This window comes from Epargyreus clarus, unplaced genomic scaffold (genome assembly GCF_041222505.1).
Source record: "Epargyreus clarus isolate Ecla_fem2 unplaced genomic scaffold, WU_Ecla_fem_2.2 ptg000017l, whole genome shotgun sequence".
Classification (NCBI taxonomy): domain Eukaryota; kingdom Metazoa; phylum Arthropoda; class Insecta; order Lepidoptera; family Hesperiidae; genus Epargyreus; species Epargyreus clarus.
Genome location: NW_027332225.1, coordinates 13,373,992 through 13,392,635, shown reverse-complemented (window position 1 = coordinate 13,392,635; position 18,644 = coordinate 13,373,992). Strand labels below are relative to the sequence as shown.

General features: G+C 36.1%; 2 protein-coding genes across 3 annotated transcripts in view; both read right to left on the bottom strand.

Annotated features, from left to right (window-relative positions):
* LOC140749123 (uncharacterized) overlaps positions 1 to 18,644 on the bottom strand; it is a 78,947-nt gene that overhangs the window by 28,984 nt on the left and 31,319 nt on the right. The window contains exon 2 of one of the 2 annotated variants that reach the window (XM_073082148.1): positions 8,235 to 8,267. The exons of the other annotated variant lie outside the window; for it this stretch is intronic. The gene's annotated coding sequence lies outside the window, so the exon portion shown is untranslated. The remainder of the gene's footprint in view (positions 1 to 8,234; positions 8,268 to 18,644) is intronic. 2 annotated transcript variants of the gene reach the window in all.
* On the bottom strand, positions 14,297 to 15,524 carry LOC140749262 (uncharacterized). The gene is made up of 2 exons (XM_073082304.1): positions 14,633 to 15,524; positions 14,297 to 14,310 (listed from the first exon to the last, which is right to left on the bottom strand). Exons 1-2 carry the CDS (start codon positions 15,522 to 15,524, stop codon positions 14,297 to 14,299), a joined length of 906 nt encoding a protein of 301 aa, XP_072938405.1.

The following is an 18,644-nucleotide window of genomic DNA, read 5'->3' as shown; positions in this document are numbered from 1 at the left end:
TTCGTACCACGACCTCGTAAAAGTAAGATTGTTTTTATAATAAGCAGTTTTGTATGATGTAGGTCGAAATGATTCATTCTTTTTTTGCAAGAAATTTAACTTTTTAAACAAAATATGACAATTTCAGTTGGTTTTATACAATGGACACGCGAAAAATGAATAAGGGTTTAAGTTTGTTCAAATGCGTATGACGAAACACAATCAAGACTGTGATGCGAAAGAATTGACATTAGTTTCGATGTCTCGTTTCCTCTTGGGAACTGAATTGACTGACTTGGGAAGAAGGAACAAAATTACTCATTTTTTACATCACTTGGCAGGAATAAAACAAAACTGTTTTAAGGAGGTCGTGGTACGAAACAAAATAATGTTGATGGTGATGGTGGTGATGGTGATGAATCTCAAATGGTGTTACAGGTGTAAAGATCACAAATTTCCATAGCCATTTACATAAGATAGATTGCATGCACTTTTGCTACTTTTATATTATAAAATTGAAGTACCTGTGATAAGTATATATCCTCTACTACACAATGATAGGTAGAGGGCGGAGAGATTAAATATTGCTATTATGTAGTAAGTTTTAAATAAAGGGTCAAGTACATCAAATTCGAGCCCTAAGTATGACGAAAACGACAAAAACGTGACGATGAAAATTTGACACAGGGTAATTTAGGGCACGCGTAGATTTGTCCCTTTGTTCAGATGTCTAGCGTTTTAACTATTGGCTATTCTATCTCATTCCCTCTTAACATCAAAGATATTACTATGGAAAGGGACAACATTTTCAATAACTATTATATATTTATGAATAAGGTTAAAGCCGGTTATGGTACAGAAAATTCAAAGGCAGAGAAAGTAGTTTATTTGAGACAAACGCATTGAATTCTGCGGTTAGTTCGTGCACAATAGAACAATACTGGTAGCGTTACTTGTTATTCCTTTTACTGGTGACAATTTCTGCTCTAAAAGGATTGTGGTTGTCCTCTTTGTGTTATGTATTAAACTAACTGTCTTCTCTTTATTTAGGTTCGTTCAAGTGGTTTCAGGATTATAGACGTTTTTTTTTGTCTTATGCAAGCTTTTATTCGACATAGTGGACATGTTTTTATCACGCTTTTATTTAGCTTGACTGTATTTATGTATGTAACAGAATCTTTGAACTCGATTTTTACCCGCTTTGAAAGGTCCGATTAATTTATAATTTTGAACAATTATCAAAAACCGATGACAATACACGATTTAAATAATTTATCCCATTCACCTCATCAGGAATCAGGATTAACGATTTTCCTAGTGCGATTTTAGTGATTATTAGTTTTTAATCTATAATTATTATTATGTAACGAAATTTCAAATTTTACTGTGAACAATATGTAAAGTAACATATATTTCATTGATTTACACCGTCTATATTCTAAGCTTGCTAAAACAATTTCTAAATTTAATTCCGTGTCCAAGTTTCTCCCGTACTAATTGTAAAAAAACAAGCCAAATTTTACACTTCACACTAAAATACTAATGAAACAGGGTCATGTTGCAACACACCCTATGCTTGATTAAAACTGTGAAAGGTTTTTCGCCGATTTTTCACAGTTTTTCCAGAAATATTTCAACCAGATTGTTTATTGATTTTCAGTGTAAGTGCATTATGTAGGGGTACCCTGGTTCTTCTTAGCGCCTTAATTATCTTATAGTTATTCTTTAAGTAAAGTCATAGTGTCCGTATGGTTGACCCGGGGAGGTACCACCGCCAAACACATTTCTAACGTAAAGTAGGGATGCCGGGTAGCTAACATAGCGATCATATTATTTCTCAGGAGTTGAGGTGTGATCTGCATCAGGTAGAACGTGTTCTACTGTTCACTATATGGTGTTAGGAACAGCTATCCATCCATCCATCCATCCATCCATGGGCGGTCATGTGTTCAGTATCGTACACAGTAGATTTGTTCGGCAAAATGTAGTCCATGCGCATTTTCTTCATTAATGATTTGTAATAAGTCTTGATAATTATGATATTTGTATACCTGAAAACGTGTACTATATGTAGCTTTTTAATACCTGTGTTTTTAATACATGTATTCACAAATAAAGAGATTTGATTTGATAAAACTATGAATTTTCATACGAAATATACCCACCCACGCCGTTACAATATCATATGGTGTTGTGGTGTCTTCTATCAACAATACCAATAATCGATGTGTAGCGTGGTTGTGGTTACGTGTGTAGGTAATGGAGGACTCAAGACGATTATCCTACTTTGGGCAGCTGTAACCACCAAATATTGTACGGAATGTCAGTTATGCAAATGTTTATACTACTAGACTATTCAGAACACACGTAACGAACGCACATAATTAAATCTGTGTCAAGATCAACGCGAAATTAACGGCGGATTTGATACCGGAATTTTAAAATTTACTGGCAAATTTTATAGGAAGTTTATTAGCATTTTATGTAATTTACTCGATATATTTCTTCTCTAATAGTCCCAGTTGATAGTCACGAAGTCTAGAATATCCGTTACGCGCTCTCTGCGAATCTGTCGCGTTTTCGCAACGATTCTACTTCGGTGATTAGAGGAAACATATTTATTTTCCATTATATTAAGCCAATTAAAATATTTGTTTATTGCAAAATATTTGTTGCTATTGAAGAGCCTTCTCATTTTAGCCCTTAACTTAAAGATTATATATTTTTTTAAATTCCTAAACCAAGCGTATGGAGTAACTATTTTACTAAAACTCTATTTAGGCATTTTAATAGGTCTATAGTAGGTACATTAAACTCTAATTTAAATCATATTCCAATCGGACATATATTACGGATGCCCAATTGGAACATTAACATACAACACATAACCAGCCTATATGAATCAGCGCAAGGGAAAGTAAACGAAGAATGGTCTGGTTAATAAGGAAGTATTGGTTGCGTAACGTTATTAGTGGTCACCGTCGCACAGAACGGTGTCAAGAGCGACCACCACGCCGTAATGGTGATTTACTTATGTTTTTGAGGTGGTAGAACGGATATGCTTATTTTATCTTGCAAGCCTGTAGACTTGCTGTGTTCTACTTTGAACGGTAGAGGTAGCTTAAATATGTAGGGTACCGATCTTTATATATATGTTTCTTATGCGCATGTGTATGTCACTGAACTCCACCTAAACGACTGGACTGATTTTGATTAAATTTGTTGTGTGTGTTCAAGGGGACTTGAGAATGATTTAGATTCACAATTTAGTCCGTGGGAAAAGGTTTTATAATTAATTTTTAATTCGTAAGTAGTTGTTGATTTTGAAATGTTTCACATTGGATTCTACAGACTTCGCTACCATCACAGTTTTAAATATTCTATCTATTTTTCAAACTCGTAAGTGATAAGGGTTGTTCGCCCTTAACATTTTTTTATTTATATGGCAACACAACGTTTGCCGGGTCAGTTAGTATATAATATAAATAATTCTAACTAAGTCTTAAGGCAGATATGCATAACTTGTACCTATACGACTCTTGTCATATTCTAAGGTGTAGAACTCTTTATAGTCTTATCCCGGAACGCCACTATTTCTGTCTAATAACAGCATTATGAACAGCCGCTGTCTATAGGTAAAGAATATGAAAAGATAAAGATACTGGCGGGTGGCACCCGAGAGGTGCCAAAATTTGAAGCCTTAAAACTCGGATAAATTGACGTTTATCAACGTTGTTCTGAAAACAAAAGTGTCTTTATTTATCACGTAGATCCTTCCTAGAATGTCAGTTCACGTGATTTCACATACTTCAGGGATTGTAAACCTTTCAAAAAAATATATTATATTATTTTGCAAATTACTGTGATTGCAAATTACTATAATAGTACCTACTTTTCGTTAATAGTAAGCCAATAGAAACTGGATTAAAATATTCGTACTTTGGTGTTTATCTTTGTCTGAATAAATAGCGCAATCAATTTCGATATTCTATTAGAAACCTATCCATTAATAATTTGAATTTTTATTCTAAACAAAACACCAGAAAAGAACTATCATAGCGCTCTGCACGTCTCGAATGTTTATATTTAATTCTATAGACTACACTATAACAATCAATTCATCAACAATTTACAAAAATGTTAGAATTAAGACACTTACCTTCCATTTCCGTTATTACACGTAGATAGTCACTTTTGTAAACACTAATCGAAAAGTTAAACCATTCACTTTCGCTTTTGGGTGGCTACTAAACTTACAGCACGTGGAAAAAGCAAAAAAAAAACGATAAGTTACAATTCATGGCGGATGGCACCTTAGCGGTGTCATCAAAGTCCCTGGCGTTTAGCACCACAGTGGTGCCACGAAATATTTGTTCGCCGCCAGGCGTTAAAGTTTGTCCGGCATTGAATCGGTTAAGTTAATTGTGATTCATAAAAGAATGAGACAGTATATGCAGTACTCCGTGTGATCAAAGTATAAATGTAGAACTAAGTTTTAACGCCTCAGTTAAACGTGATATATATCAGAATGAGACGGTATATACGGCACTCCGTGAAATCAAAGTATAAATGTAGAACTAAGTTTTAACGCGTCAGTTAATCATGATATATAAAAAATGACACTGTAAATACGTATACGTATGCTGATAGCTCCAGGAAATTCAATGATATTACGAAGAAACCCGTCAAGGCAATTTGTGATGCGCCGTAGATTAACGATATCGCTAGGATCACGACCTCAATGATCTTATTCTGGCCCACTTACTAAAGTGACTTCATGGCATTATGCACATTTATATAACTACTAGCTGACCCGGCAAACGTTGTGTTGCCATAAAAAATGTTAAGGGTGAACAACCCTTATCACTTACGGGTTTGAAAAATAGATAGAATATTTGAAACTGCGATGGTAGCGAAGTCTGGCGAATCCAATGTGAAACATTCCAAAATCAACAACTACTTACGAATTAAAAAATAATTAAAAAGACCTTTTCGCATGGACTAAATTGTGAATCTTAACCATTCTCAAGTCCCCTTGAACACACACAACAAATTTCATCAAAATCAGTCCAGTCGTTTAGGAGGAGTTCAGTGACATACACACGCACATAAGAAATATATATATAAAGATTAAAAATGGGAGTTGGTGTGTTGTTACTTTAAAAATTGACTTCATTATTGTAGGTTGTAGTGATTCCCTTTGTGGTTGGACCCCCGCCTCATTTATTTCTGCCTAATTACAGCATTGTTAAGCACTACTTTGTATCGGTTTGAAATTTGGTTAAAGACCTTACCTGAGGCGTTTCAGCTTAGTCCTCAGGGCAGAACCGCATTTTTGGTCAACCTCACATACTCTTATCTTATCTGTGATTAATTTCAGATGATCATAAACGTCACTTGCCATAAAGGTCCAAATTTATTTCAGATTAATGAACATGGAAAATTATTTATTTCTAACCCATGGACCATGGAATTATGTAATATCTAATCCCTAAACGACACTTCATATATGAATCATAAATCACTAATGTGTTGCCGTTCCTGAGGACTAAATAAGAACGTTTCTTAAAAGATTTTTATCTTAGCACACTTTCTGAACCGAATCTATCGAATCACCGAATCTCTAAATTAAATTTTGTAAAAATGAAAACTGATGAATTTATACAATTTTAAACTAGCATTCAAATACGTTTTTAAACTTACAGCCCAACTAGGATTCCCGGTTTGAGGTCATGTTATCTTTACAATTTTAGCTCCTAAACCATTTATTCTCCTGACAGTTGTTAACCTGCCTCAAATGGGTAATGACAGAAAAGTCATTAGGCAATTGATGGAACTCGGGTAAAAACAACTTATCAACCCGATGATTGCTACTGCGCAAATGCCACGCAAATAGGAAAACTAAATGTGTATTAACATTATTTAGATCTTCATCATCAACCTATTTTCAGTTTTTAGTTAGAGCTGTTCTTTGTTTCGGCGGAAGAATGTGGAATGTGGATACAGCCAAACTTACATTAGAGGAAACATTACATCTTAAACCTCAGGAGTGACAATATATCTGATTGGCTTCAAAGAACCGCTGTTCTATATGGTGTTGGTGTTGTGTTCATATGTTAGTCCAATCTTATAAAAGGAAAAACATATTTGTGCCCTACAGTTGGATGCGAGTGTTCTCTCAGGGTGAGAGGGTGTAAGGTCATGGTCCACTATTTCCTCACAATCCAGTGACTTGCACCGCGCTTAATATTTTGCCACTATCGGTCACCCATCCAACAATCAATCGTGCCTAAATTTCTGAACCTGATACTAGTTACCACAAGCATAGAGTATACACAAGCAAGGATCCCCTTCCTCAGTTACTTGGGACATAAACATGTCTTACACATGTTCCAATTCTCAACTATAGACTGACAATATACAGAGGTCAATTTATGACAACGCAGGACATAAAATATAGCTGGCTACAGCTTAATGGCCTAACTTCAGGACGCAACGAGGAAAATTTATTGTAGTGAACAAAGTTAGACAAAGTTGCAAAGATCTTGATGTTTGCACTCGGTACGAATACACGGCACGCACCTGAATTTTCAGTTATGTACGTATTAGAAATTATGTCACTTGCTTTAATTGTGAAGGAAAACATCGTAAGAAAGAAAACCTTGTCTCCTTTCCAAAAAAAAGTTCTCAAAGGTATATGAAGTCTACCACATGCGGTGAACTAAAGTTAGATAAAATTCCTTTCTACCTACCATTCTTCTTTTCTAAATTTGTTGAAAAACAGACGACTTCATTAACAAAACTTACTAGAAGTCTCGTAAAAGTTGCATGCGTACGAAAGTCCGGTACTCGCGGTAACGCAAAACAATTCGCCCCAGGCTTACAAACTTTTGCATGCGTGATTACCGTAACCATTATTATGTTTATTATGTTACGTTCATTCTTTTAATAGCCTTGCAAAACGTTATGCAAAGTTATGCGTTATTACGAAAGATATTATTTATTTTATTTTATGTCTCAACTTGGTGCGTCGACCGATTATTATTTATGATTAGTTCGTTGTACTATTTATTAGGTTTAGATGACAATAAAATAATTTTATTATAAGTGATTATTGTCGCAATTATTCATTTATTGTATAACGCAGTGATTAATTTTATGGAGTAACAGACAGTAAGAGCAAACATGCACCTTTTGGTTTTTAGACCTCCATACATTTGTGAAGGTGGTAAAATCCTTTGCGGTTCGATTCCGAAGATACGACCGACATCTTTTTTCGCCTAAAAACTGCTGTGTTCCGGTTTGAAGGGTATGGTAAGGTACTTTCTTACCCTTTATAGAATGTAAAATTTGTAAAGAAATAAGTAAATTTTTGATTTTTTATTTCAATTTTATCTGAGCCGTACCAACGAACTCATGAAGGGTAGTGTTATCTGTGGCCAAATTTAGATAGAACTCGAATACTATCTGGGATTGATTACAGATGTCCATAAACGGTAGTGGTCACTTACCATCAAGTGAAACACGCTTTTATCGACTAGTATCATAAACAAAGGCAGAAACAGAAACGACGTTCACCCCAATCCATCAGTTCTACCAGTTGTATCCTTAAGCTTGATATGTAGAAAAATGTGAAATATTTGTGTTTTCTTGAAACAATAGCTGGCGTAGCACGCAGCATCCCGATCTGAGAGCGGTCGCGCTCCGGCGGGCTTTACGCTTTCTCTGCTACATGCCATCGCATCGGATGTGTTGCACATAAGTCACGAAACTTGTACCACGAATTGTTATAACAATATGTCTACTTAGAACAAAGTAGACATATTGTTAAAATTGTAAATGTATGTAAAATAAGTATCTTTTTGAAATTTGTGAACAAATTATTTGCTCTTTTTCTTTCAAAAATAGGTTTATCAGTGCGCATTAGTTGAAGTTTTTAGAAATGTTTGGTCCTTTTCCCTCCAAAAATGTTTTTCGATCCAAACTAGTTAAGATGAAAAAACTCTTACTTACGAAAAACCTTTGGATAAATACTATGTTCTGAATTAAATTATGCCATAAAAATACCTGTGGAACTATTTTTATGTCCCATTGCATGACGTCTCTCATCACAAATTGGGTACCTAGAATACCTAGTCTGACCGCAATGCTCTTCCGATTCCGAAGATAACTACCGTGACCAACAACTTAACTTAAACTTACGTTGTTACGTTACGTTGTTAAACTTAACTTAAATAATTTGTTTTGCAGTTTACCTATTGAAGTATCACGTTCCGCCCTCACATAATCTGTAACAAATAAAGTAACTATTAACATTGAAGGTGAAGGTTTGAAGGTGTTGAAGGTGGTAGAACCCTTTGTGGTTCGACTCCGGCGGCACCACCGCCACACCTATTTCTACCTAATAACAGCAGTGTTAAGCGCTGCTGTGTTCCGGTTTGAAGGGTGTGGTAAGGGAGACAGACTTTTCCGAGGCGTTCCAGCTTAGTCCTCAGGGGTAGCGGCGCATCTGTGGCCGACCTCAGGTAGGAATATCTAATCCTATCTACGGTTGATTACAGATGTCCATGGGCGGCAGTAGCCACTTACCATCAGGTGGACTGCATGCTCGTCTGCTACTCTTATATTATAAAAAAAAAAATGATTTTGCGTCATCATATTTATATCATAAAATTGATATATCACAATATTGCTGCATACATTTCCTTCGTAAGAAAAGTGTTCTAGATTCATATGGTGAGACTATTCCATAGTATATGAAACTATTCCATATATTCCACTAGTCCTCATAGATACCAATGTAGTGGAAACCAAACCCACAAAAACCTTCAATGCGATTACCACATCGAAGGTGGTCGAATGCCTTCTAGCTGGGTTACGGAGGCACCACTTACCCTTAATATAATAAGGCTAAGCTGTTGCGGTAACCACGAAAGGTTCTACTGCCTTTGAACCCTTAAATGGGGTATTTTGCTACCTCATACAAAAATTAGAATCACTTAACTGGCCACTAACACAGACAAAGGAACAAACGAGCAATAAAGAAATAAAGAATGCCCTTTCGAATATGGAACATGAAAGCTTATTGGCACATCGCGTGTACTACATGTCAACAATCCGGACATGTGCCCGGTCGTTACCTCCAACCGTAGACGTAAGCAAATTAGACTCCTAAAATATATAAAAGAGACTAACTGTGCATAATGTTGTACATTATAATGTTGTAACCATGCATAATGTTGTACATTATGCATGGTTACTCTATTTTTAACTCAAACTCAAAGAAAACCTGAAAGCTTTGTGTACCTATTACATGTATAAATTATAAATGACGTAGGGTTTATTTCTACGCAGCCCGTTTTTTTTATTTCATAACCATTACCACTTTTCTATTCATAAAGTTAGTTGTTATTTTTTTTCTTTTTCTTTTTTTTAATTCCAACTTAGATGTGAAATTACTAATTTAATATTTTCTCTTTTAATTTGTTTTTTTATTATTCTATGTTATATTATAACCTAACCTACACTTCGTTGTTAAGCTATAATACGATGAGTGTTGTATATACCTGTAATGGCGAATCACACTGAACCATACATATTGCAATATTAATATTAAGGAATGTCTAGTGATAAGTCTATGGTGTATCTAAATCAATAAATAAATAATAAATAAAGTAAATTTCGGTTACTACTGAAATTGAACAAGAGCTTTGCTTAAAACCAAGATATCGTGAATTATTGGAAATCAGATTGGATTGTTATCTGAGATTGTTGAAAATAGTGTACCGAAATATTTTAGTAGGTAATATTTTTACAAAAAAAAAAACTTTTGAAACCTGAATTACAAGTGCATGACAATTTATAATAGAGTTGAGAAAGGTTTAGATTCACAATTTGGGGAAAAGGTTTTTTTTAATTAATTTTTAATTCGTAAGTAGTTGTTGATTTTGGAATGTTTCACATTGGATTCGGCAGACTTCGCTACCATCGCAGTTTCAAATATTCTTTCTATTTTTCAAACCCGTAAGTGATAAGGGTTGTTCACCCTTAACATTTTTTGTATTTATATGGCAACACAACGTGTGCCGGGTTTAATTTTGTATATATATATAAAATTAAACCCGTTACACTGAGGACTCTATTATTTACCTAGTCTTAGCTCGAACCCACCAGGGTAAAGGACACTACCCTTACTTAACTATGTTCCATATTACAGGTCATTCTATAATGGTTTGCCTGTCACATAAAATATCCAAATGTGAATTCTAAATCAAAAGCACACAAAGATTAGTTTACTCGTAGAATAATGCTTTGACAAAGGGTTGGTCATCGGAGGTGACTGACCTATATTTATTTAATGCGACATCCAATTATAGGCTATATAGTGCCTATGCCTATAACTTAATAACGATTAGTGTTAGTGGGATTGTAATCATGTAATGTAATGTTCGTTTTTTAAAGGGAAATAATATTTCTTTGCATCGGTGATACGTAGCGGAGTATGATTGTGGTCTTTTCCAATTTTGTATAGAAACCATTACTAACATATTAATACCTAATTAAATATCAGATGCTTTAAGCCATCGTGGCAAACGCCTGTACGCGCCTGAGAATCCGTTAAAATACTCTCAAAGTTGTGTGAAGTCTACCATAAGTGCGCATTTATCAGGGCGACCAGAGCGTCCCAGCCTATGGCCTAAACCCTCTTACTGAAAGAAAACCCGTGCCTAACAGTGGGACAGTAATGGGTTGATGTCGATGGTACGAAAACAGATGTAATAATGACGGTGCTACGTGATATTGATATAAACATTGTGAGGATATGCAGGATGCAAGAAATCTAAAAAATAAAGTTTTCAAATGTATGTGTCTACCAATACCCACTTGGCCAGCGCGGTGGACTAATCCTTCTCATTCAGAGAAGAGACCCCTGCCCAGCAGTGGGACAGAAATGTTGTTGATGATGATGATGATGATACGTGATATTAGTTATTAATACCTTGGTGATATTAGTTAGGTAGTTAGTTATTTATGATTAGTTATTTTCTAAGTACCTATAGTACCAGGCTCTCATGAACGACCACTATTGTGTAACTAAGCGAGTCAGCTAAGCCGGTTCCTTAAGGGTCCATCCCCACTATAACTTGGTCGCGGTTCACTCAAGCTCCTTTCAAACACGACAAACTCCTTATAACGCTCATTTATCATTTATATCGTTGTACAATGTACGCTCGTTACATATATTCGTGACTTGAAGGATTTAATAATGTTATACAAGTATTGTTTTCACACTAATGATGTCTTGTTTAGATATCGGACAGTATTTTTATAACTAAAGACCGAACAGTGTTATAATTTTCACACATAAAATTAACCCAAAAATGTCGACATTTTCACATATTTTATAATCTTAATCAATCTTAAATGCTTTCTACACTCACAGCCCTGGATTTCCAGTATCGTGGGTCCCGTGGACACACACAAAGACGAATACACAAACACCCAAACCCAGAACAGATGTCTAAATTCATCACTCAGATATCTGGCCGGGAATCGAACCCGGGACCCTCTGCACGTCAGACCGGGGTCGTCCCCCAGATCCCCCACGCGGGTCGTCATACCCTGAAATTATGTGTACAATGAGGAATCAATCTATAGGTACTATAGTGTCCAAGCCTAATTACGAGTAGTTTTACGAGAGTGTGGGTAGACCCTAAGTTGGCACACTAGCATTTCATTTAGCCGCTTTTCCTGCTAAGAGATCGTTATAGATCGCGGAGACCAGTTTGAGATCTCATCTCTGTATACCTGTTTCCAATAATTGCAAATCCGCAATACCTCTGATTTAAATTGTTCGGACCTTGATTTTGTGCACGGTTGAATTAAACATTTTAATTATGATAAATCAATTTAGTTTGTTAATTTAATTAACGCAAAATGAGTAAAGATTTATATTAACTTAATTTATAAAAATCCAAATTAATGATAAACAGAAAAGTATCTGAGTTGCTTTTGATAAAGCTATTTAATCCGAAACGTTTAATTAAACGATAAAAATGTGTGCTTATAATATTTCCATCTTGTTTAATTTATGTATTACGAAGTATGTAAGTACGAATGTATATATTACGAAGAATAATAATTCATCACTTCTTTCCATAAACAAAAATCTTATAAAACACTAGCTGACCCGGCAAACTTTGTACCGCCTCAAAATATATTTATTAAATATATTTCAGCCTATGTTACTCGTGGATAAGGTAGCTTTCGAATGGTGAAAGAATTTTTAAAATCGGTCCAGTAGTTTTTGAGCCTATTAATTACAATCGAACAAACAAACAAAGTTTTCCTTTTTATAATATTAGTATACACTAGTAAGGTATTAATATTTAAAAAAAATCTTTAATAAATCTACGTCGAATAAAAGTGTGTTAATTTGATAAACAAATTGAATTTGACAATGCTCCCATCTTAAACTTCATGTGATATAACAAGAAAATCTGTACGAATTACATCGGCGTTGTAAATTGCATCGGAATCTCTAGCAAGCAACAAAAGCAATTACCTACAGTCTACATAATCACGAGTGTTTCACAAGTAATTGATTGCTGGAACTTAATCAATATCCAATAAAGAATTCTTCGTATTTCTGAGGAATGCTTTACCTTTGTCTCTATGGCAGACAGGTCACAATTTTTTACCTTCTGTTATTTGGCTTATTATAAAGATTTATAATTAACCGCCGTAAAGTCCACTTACTCTAATGATGATTGGAAAGAAAGAAATAATGTATATTTATATTTTTGACATGTGCATATCGATACGTTAATTCGCAAATCAGCCAACTACACTTTTTGTCAAAATGATTTGATAGTAAATGGCGTTGAACGAAATCAAAATAAATAAAAAAACAATTTGACAAAAAGTGGAGTTGGCTGTATTGCGAATAAAGGTATCGATATGCACTATGTAGAGCTAAATGGGTTATTAGTAACTTTATATAATTAAGCATGTTTTGTAGATACAGACCTTTAAAACTCTTAGATCTATTAGAGCTTACATTTCAACGATTTGTAGCTGATAAATAATTTACTCTCTTTTCTTACCGATTGATTTTCCTACACGCACGCACGGAAACGAACTATTTCTCCAATCGCCTTTAATTATTTGTCGTGTGACATCTTACTAACAGACCTGTCATGTAACACCTGTATCCAATAACACAGTTCAACTTACAGTTTTCTGGACGGTCCGACCACTAGCCGTCTAATCGAGCGTGAGCCCGTCCCACTCGACTGACTCCGGCTTATTTCGATCATCATGGGAATTTAATCTTCAGAAGAAAGTTTAAACGGCCCTATTGAATAAATAGATTGAGTAGTAATTGTGAAGTGTTTGTTGTCACACGATTCAGCAATTTCAAGTATTTGGTAATTGTGGAGATGTTTTTATGGTGTACTTGCAACAACAATTTTCTTTCCTATAGCAGAAGTGTAGTACTGTGTTCTGGTTCAAAGATTTACAAATATTTACCATTGGCCAATTTTCTTGGTGAGATGGTTGCAAAGCTGTTCAATATGAAAATTTTCGCAGATGACAACACACAGCAATAACCGCTTAACTTCAAATGAACTAAAATAATAAGCTTGCTTACTCCTTTCATCAAAAATGATAATTAATAAAATTTAAGGTTTTCAATATTATCCATTTCTATTTTTGGAAACACGCGGTAACACTCATTAACAAGAGCTTTCCAACTTCGTCCTAGGCACTTATTTTCTTACTAATTGACATATTATTAGTAGCAATAGTTAAAGCTAGCGTCCCCGAGGATTTTTCACGAAAGAGAATTATCGTAATCAATCAAGTTTAGAAGTCTTGACAACTGTTTTATGTAAGTCAATACGCAACCCTGAAATTGGTGCTAATGACAACCGTTTTAGGTCAGCCCTTGCTACAACGCTATAAAAGCATACACATAAAACTAATCTAAAAAATGGCGAGGACTTAGTTGCCAACCTATTAACATTACCGCATTACGTTCGGATGTCTGCTTCGACGTACACACGACAAGGAATCTAGGTTGAAGCCACCAAGCGTATGACCGAACCGTTTACCTTGGCATCAGTACACACGATTCAAAATGGTTGCTTTGCAGGCCAACTGCATATGACCTATATCCAAGGTTCTGTGTCTTACGGTCCTTTCCAAATAACTATGCACTTTTGATATGTAGATATTGTATACTCGTTTTATTACACACATCATGCTGTTTTATTCTGTAGTTGATGTTAAGTCCCAGGAAACACAAAGAAAGTTATTGGACATTAGCTATGAAAAGAGATGGAATTAATAAAATAATAATAATAATCATTTATTTCAGACAATATAAACAAAGATACAAAAGTATAATTGAATACAGAGGTCCATATCATATATACCTTACAGACTAACATACATATTAATATATACTTATAACTAAATCACGTATTTGCGGCGACGTGAGGCGCGGGTCTGGTGACTGCCGGGGGTCCTCTCGGTCCACGGAATTTCCGGAACACAACTCCCTTCGGCCACAGCTCCTCCTTCAGGAAGGTCGACAATTGTTCGGTTGGGACGCGTACAACAAATGAACTAAAGTTCACTGCGTTACGCGCCTCCAACTTCTCGACCACCACCAGTCGGGTATTGGTGTTGATCGCCAAGTACTCCACTACGTCAGACGGCTTCGTGTTGTAGTGAAGCCGCGAGACATACACGAGCGTTACAGGAACAGCAGGACGCAGTACATGATCCGCTCCTGTCGGTGCTGTGCCACATTGGTTACGACAAGGAGGCTTTTTCTTCTTCCTCTCCACTTTAATAAAGCCATCCTTGTCTGCCACACGGTTGGACACCACACTGCGAGGGGGTTCGATGCGGGGGTTCCCGCTTTCCCTCTCTGGCCTCGTTGTCTTCCGCTTCCCGGGTAGCTGGCGGGAGGCAGCTGCAGCGTAGTCACGTTGAGGCGTGGACATGACGACGCACGGCGACGAGGTGTTACATGCCCCACGACGCGTGTTGACGTTATTAACCTCTGGCGACCTACTTACTGTCACAGTATTGCGTAACGTAGCAATTTCAGCCCGTAGGTCGCTGATGGTATCTTGCGAGGCTTCTAACTTCAGCACTACTTCTGCCAGGCTTGTCTTCAACGTTGTGATGTCTTTTAACAGCCTGGTTACATCCACATGGTCGAACGTGACGGGCGGCAGCTTGTGGATGTTCTTTGCCACGAAAGCTGGTATGTCATCGGGATCAGTCACCTTCAGGATATTTATTATGTCCTGGAGTCCTTTCTCTCCTTTTTCGTCCTTCCTGCGGGAAGGCATCCGGTCGCTCATCCCAAGCGACTCAAACACGAGGTTCTTAGCACTGCAGATCTCCTCACGCGTGAAGTTCGTCTTGCAGATTTGGATGATGCTGACCTCATCCATGGTGTCGATGGTGTGCTGTATAAACGCCAACACCTCATTGGCTATGAGTTGTTCAGATCTCATAGCCATTTTCCGTGCAGCGGCGATTGCCGCGCAAAATCGCGAATATAAAATAAATTATTCGTAAGCGCTGTTTGCGTCCGTCACCGAGCGCATACAACACCCGAATGATATAATATACATATATATGTTGTATAAGCCTATAGGCCTCTTACGAATTGTTATTTTTCATTCTACTTATCTTACTTACTTTACTTCTTAATCCAATATGTCAGAGGAAGGTTTTTACTGACTGGATCCGGTAGGTTGGATTTGTGTTCCTAAGTTTTTTCTGTTACATTTCATTAACAATATGAAAGGTGATTGAACGTGAAGCGTGAAGCAGTTCTATCATTTGTGTAGAAGAGTATGGTGCCGGTCAACTTACAAAAAATATGAAGGCATCATCCTGTCTCTCATGATTGACAAGGTATTTGTGATCGACTTCAGGAAACCTTGTTTTTTTGGAATTTCGTTAGAAATGTTCACGAGTGGCAGGGATAACTTCGTCATGAGAACTATAAAAAGATTTTAGGATATTGAAGCCCTAGTGAGACTATATAGGAGATACATAAAGGCGCTGTGTAGACTCATAGCCGCACATTAAGATTCCCTGTGTCATTGGTGCCATGAACCTGATTGAAGGTGATAGAACCCTTTATGGTTCGAGTCCGGCGGCACCACCACCACACCTATTTCTGCCTTATAACAACAGTGTTAAGCGCTACTGTGTTCTGGTTTGAAGGGTGTGGTAGTCCGAGGCGTTCCAGCTTTGTCTAGATCTTCTTTGTCTAGATCATAGAATCTAGATTCGATTACAGATGTCCATGGGCGGCAGTAGCCACTTACCATCAGGTGGACTGCATGCTCGTCTGCTACTCCATATTATAAAAAAAAGATATGTAAATTCACCATTTAGATTTCTATCTAACTGAATCGTCAAATGGCTAGATATAATAATTTACATCCGGAATCTGCATAACAATTTCCCAACAAACATTGACGCAACTCTTCTTGCGCAAAACTCTAATTCGTAGGCAAATTCTATGTCGAATCAGGCGAAATTTTTTGAGCAAACCTTGAAATGTCATTCACTCGGTTTCAATATGCGGTTACATTGAACCGTATTTAAACTGAAAGTTGGAGAAACATGTCTAAGCAAAGCAGTAACGTAACAATGGGATGCCAAGGGCGACAATGGCAAAATATCTCTTCAAAACTAATAGGGCCTTGAGCGCCCTGACCAACTCCGAAATTCAATCTGTATAAGGGCTAAGAGTACAAGGGGCATGGTGCAATAACGGAAGAAGTAGAACGCTTTTAGCTATGATATTAGCTCATTGAGCCACAACATTAGTCATGGTCAATCGTTTTAAACGCATCTACAAAGGTTGGCACTCAGCGCCTAATTTCTCGGCAATTATTTTAATTTTACATTTCGCATATTATCAAATACGGCTCAATGCTTTTAAATTATTAGAGATAACATTTTGTGTCTTCGGAATATGTTATCTCTGTCTTGACAGAGTTCATATAGGTTAATTTTCAGATAATTAAACTGGAATATCAAATTAATCGCGTCATGCAAAGTTGATGCAAATTTACCAATTAAGTTGAATGAAATGAACGAATTCTACCCGCACTTAATCAATTATTCGTTATATTTACATCACCATGAATTAATATATCGGTCAATATAAACGTATTTTACTGACACTATAAGTAAAATAAAATAAAATAGAATAAAAATATAAAATAGCTATAAGGAAAATAGCGGGCACAGACTGGATAGAGAAAGGGAAAGATAGAGGAAAATAGGGACGTCTGGAGGAGGCCTATACCCGCAAAGGGGTAACTTTAACTTAATTATTTTTATTATTAAAGGCTTATTATTATTTTTTTTTTTTATTAAAGGCTTATTATTATTATTATTTTAGGTAAAATATTGAATGTATCATACATTTGGCAAAGGGAGATCTTCCGCCGGGCTAGGTGATAATGCCCGGGGAGCGGCCGTGCTCCGACAGTCGTTCGGAACTTGTATATGTACAAGATGTTGTGAAAACTTCGATAGCGTGATTCAGAAACGTGTAGCGCTATCTCCTAACGAGATGCGGGAAGCCACATACATAAACAATGTGTACTAAATAAAAATGACAAAAAATCATTATTGATTTCCTCATGAAAGTGAAGTGTAAGTGTTGCTTAACGACGCTATTTTTTTACAATGAAGATGACTATCTAAGAGGCGGCCACTTCCCGATAATAATCATTACAGTCACGAGAAAAATCTTGTAAGAAAGTATTAAAATGAGAAAATTTGTCACACTCTCTTCTTACTAACACGATTATATCAACTATGTTTAACGCTCGTAAGGATGTGATGATGAAGCGTTCTCATTTAGTCCTCACACCTAATTTAAGTAATGATAACCTAGTGGTTTAAATAAAATTATCTCAAAAATCTCTCCATCGGGGGCCAAGGTACGAACCCCAAGGACTCACAACAGATTTTCAAAATTACGCACTTATTAAGATAGTTATTTAATTATCGCTTGCTATCTGCTACTCTTTCAACTTTGAAAAAAATCATTGCACGGAAACTTGACAGTCCTTAAAAAAATTGTCAGTTTATGGGCACTCTTTTTTTCCAGTTCCAGTGTCAATCAGTGGAACTGTAATGGGTATACGGAAAATACACGAGACAAATTTAGCTTAATAAAACAAAAGTTATATCTTAAATACGCGTCAAAAACCGGAAGTAATAAATCGAAATTTACTTTCACCGGTTAAATGTTAACAAACATGAACTGATAACAACAACAACAACAACAACAAATACACTTTATTTGTACACCACATTTAAGGATACATATAAGACAATAAATAAGATAGTATACAAAAGGCGGCCTTATCGCTTAGAAGCGATTTCTTCCAGACAACCTCTGGGATGGAGTTAAAGAGATATGAAATCGTGATAACATCTGTTATTCATTATTATGAACAAATTTTTATTTGATCCGATAAAAACGAAAGCATACAGATATTAATGACACCCACATAATTGTAGGAACAAATTCTTTTATGGCATTGAAATATTGTATTACGTATACAGTAATATTTATTTGGATATTTGCTTTAAAGAATATG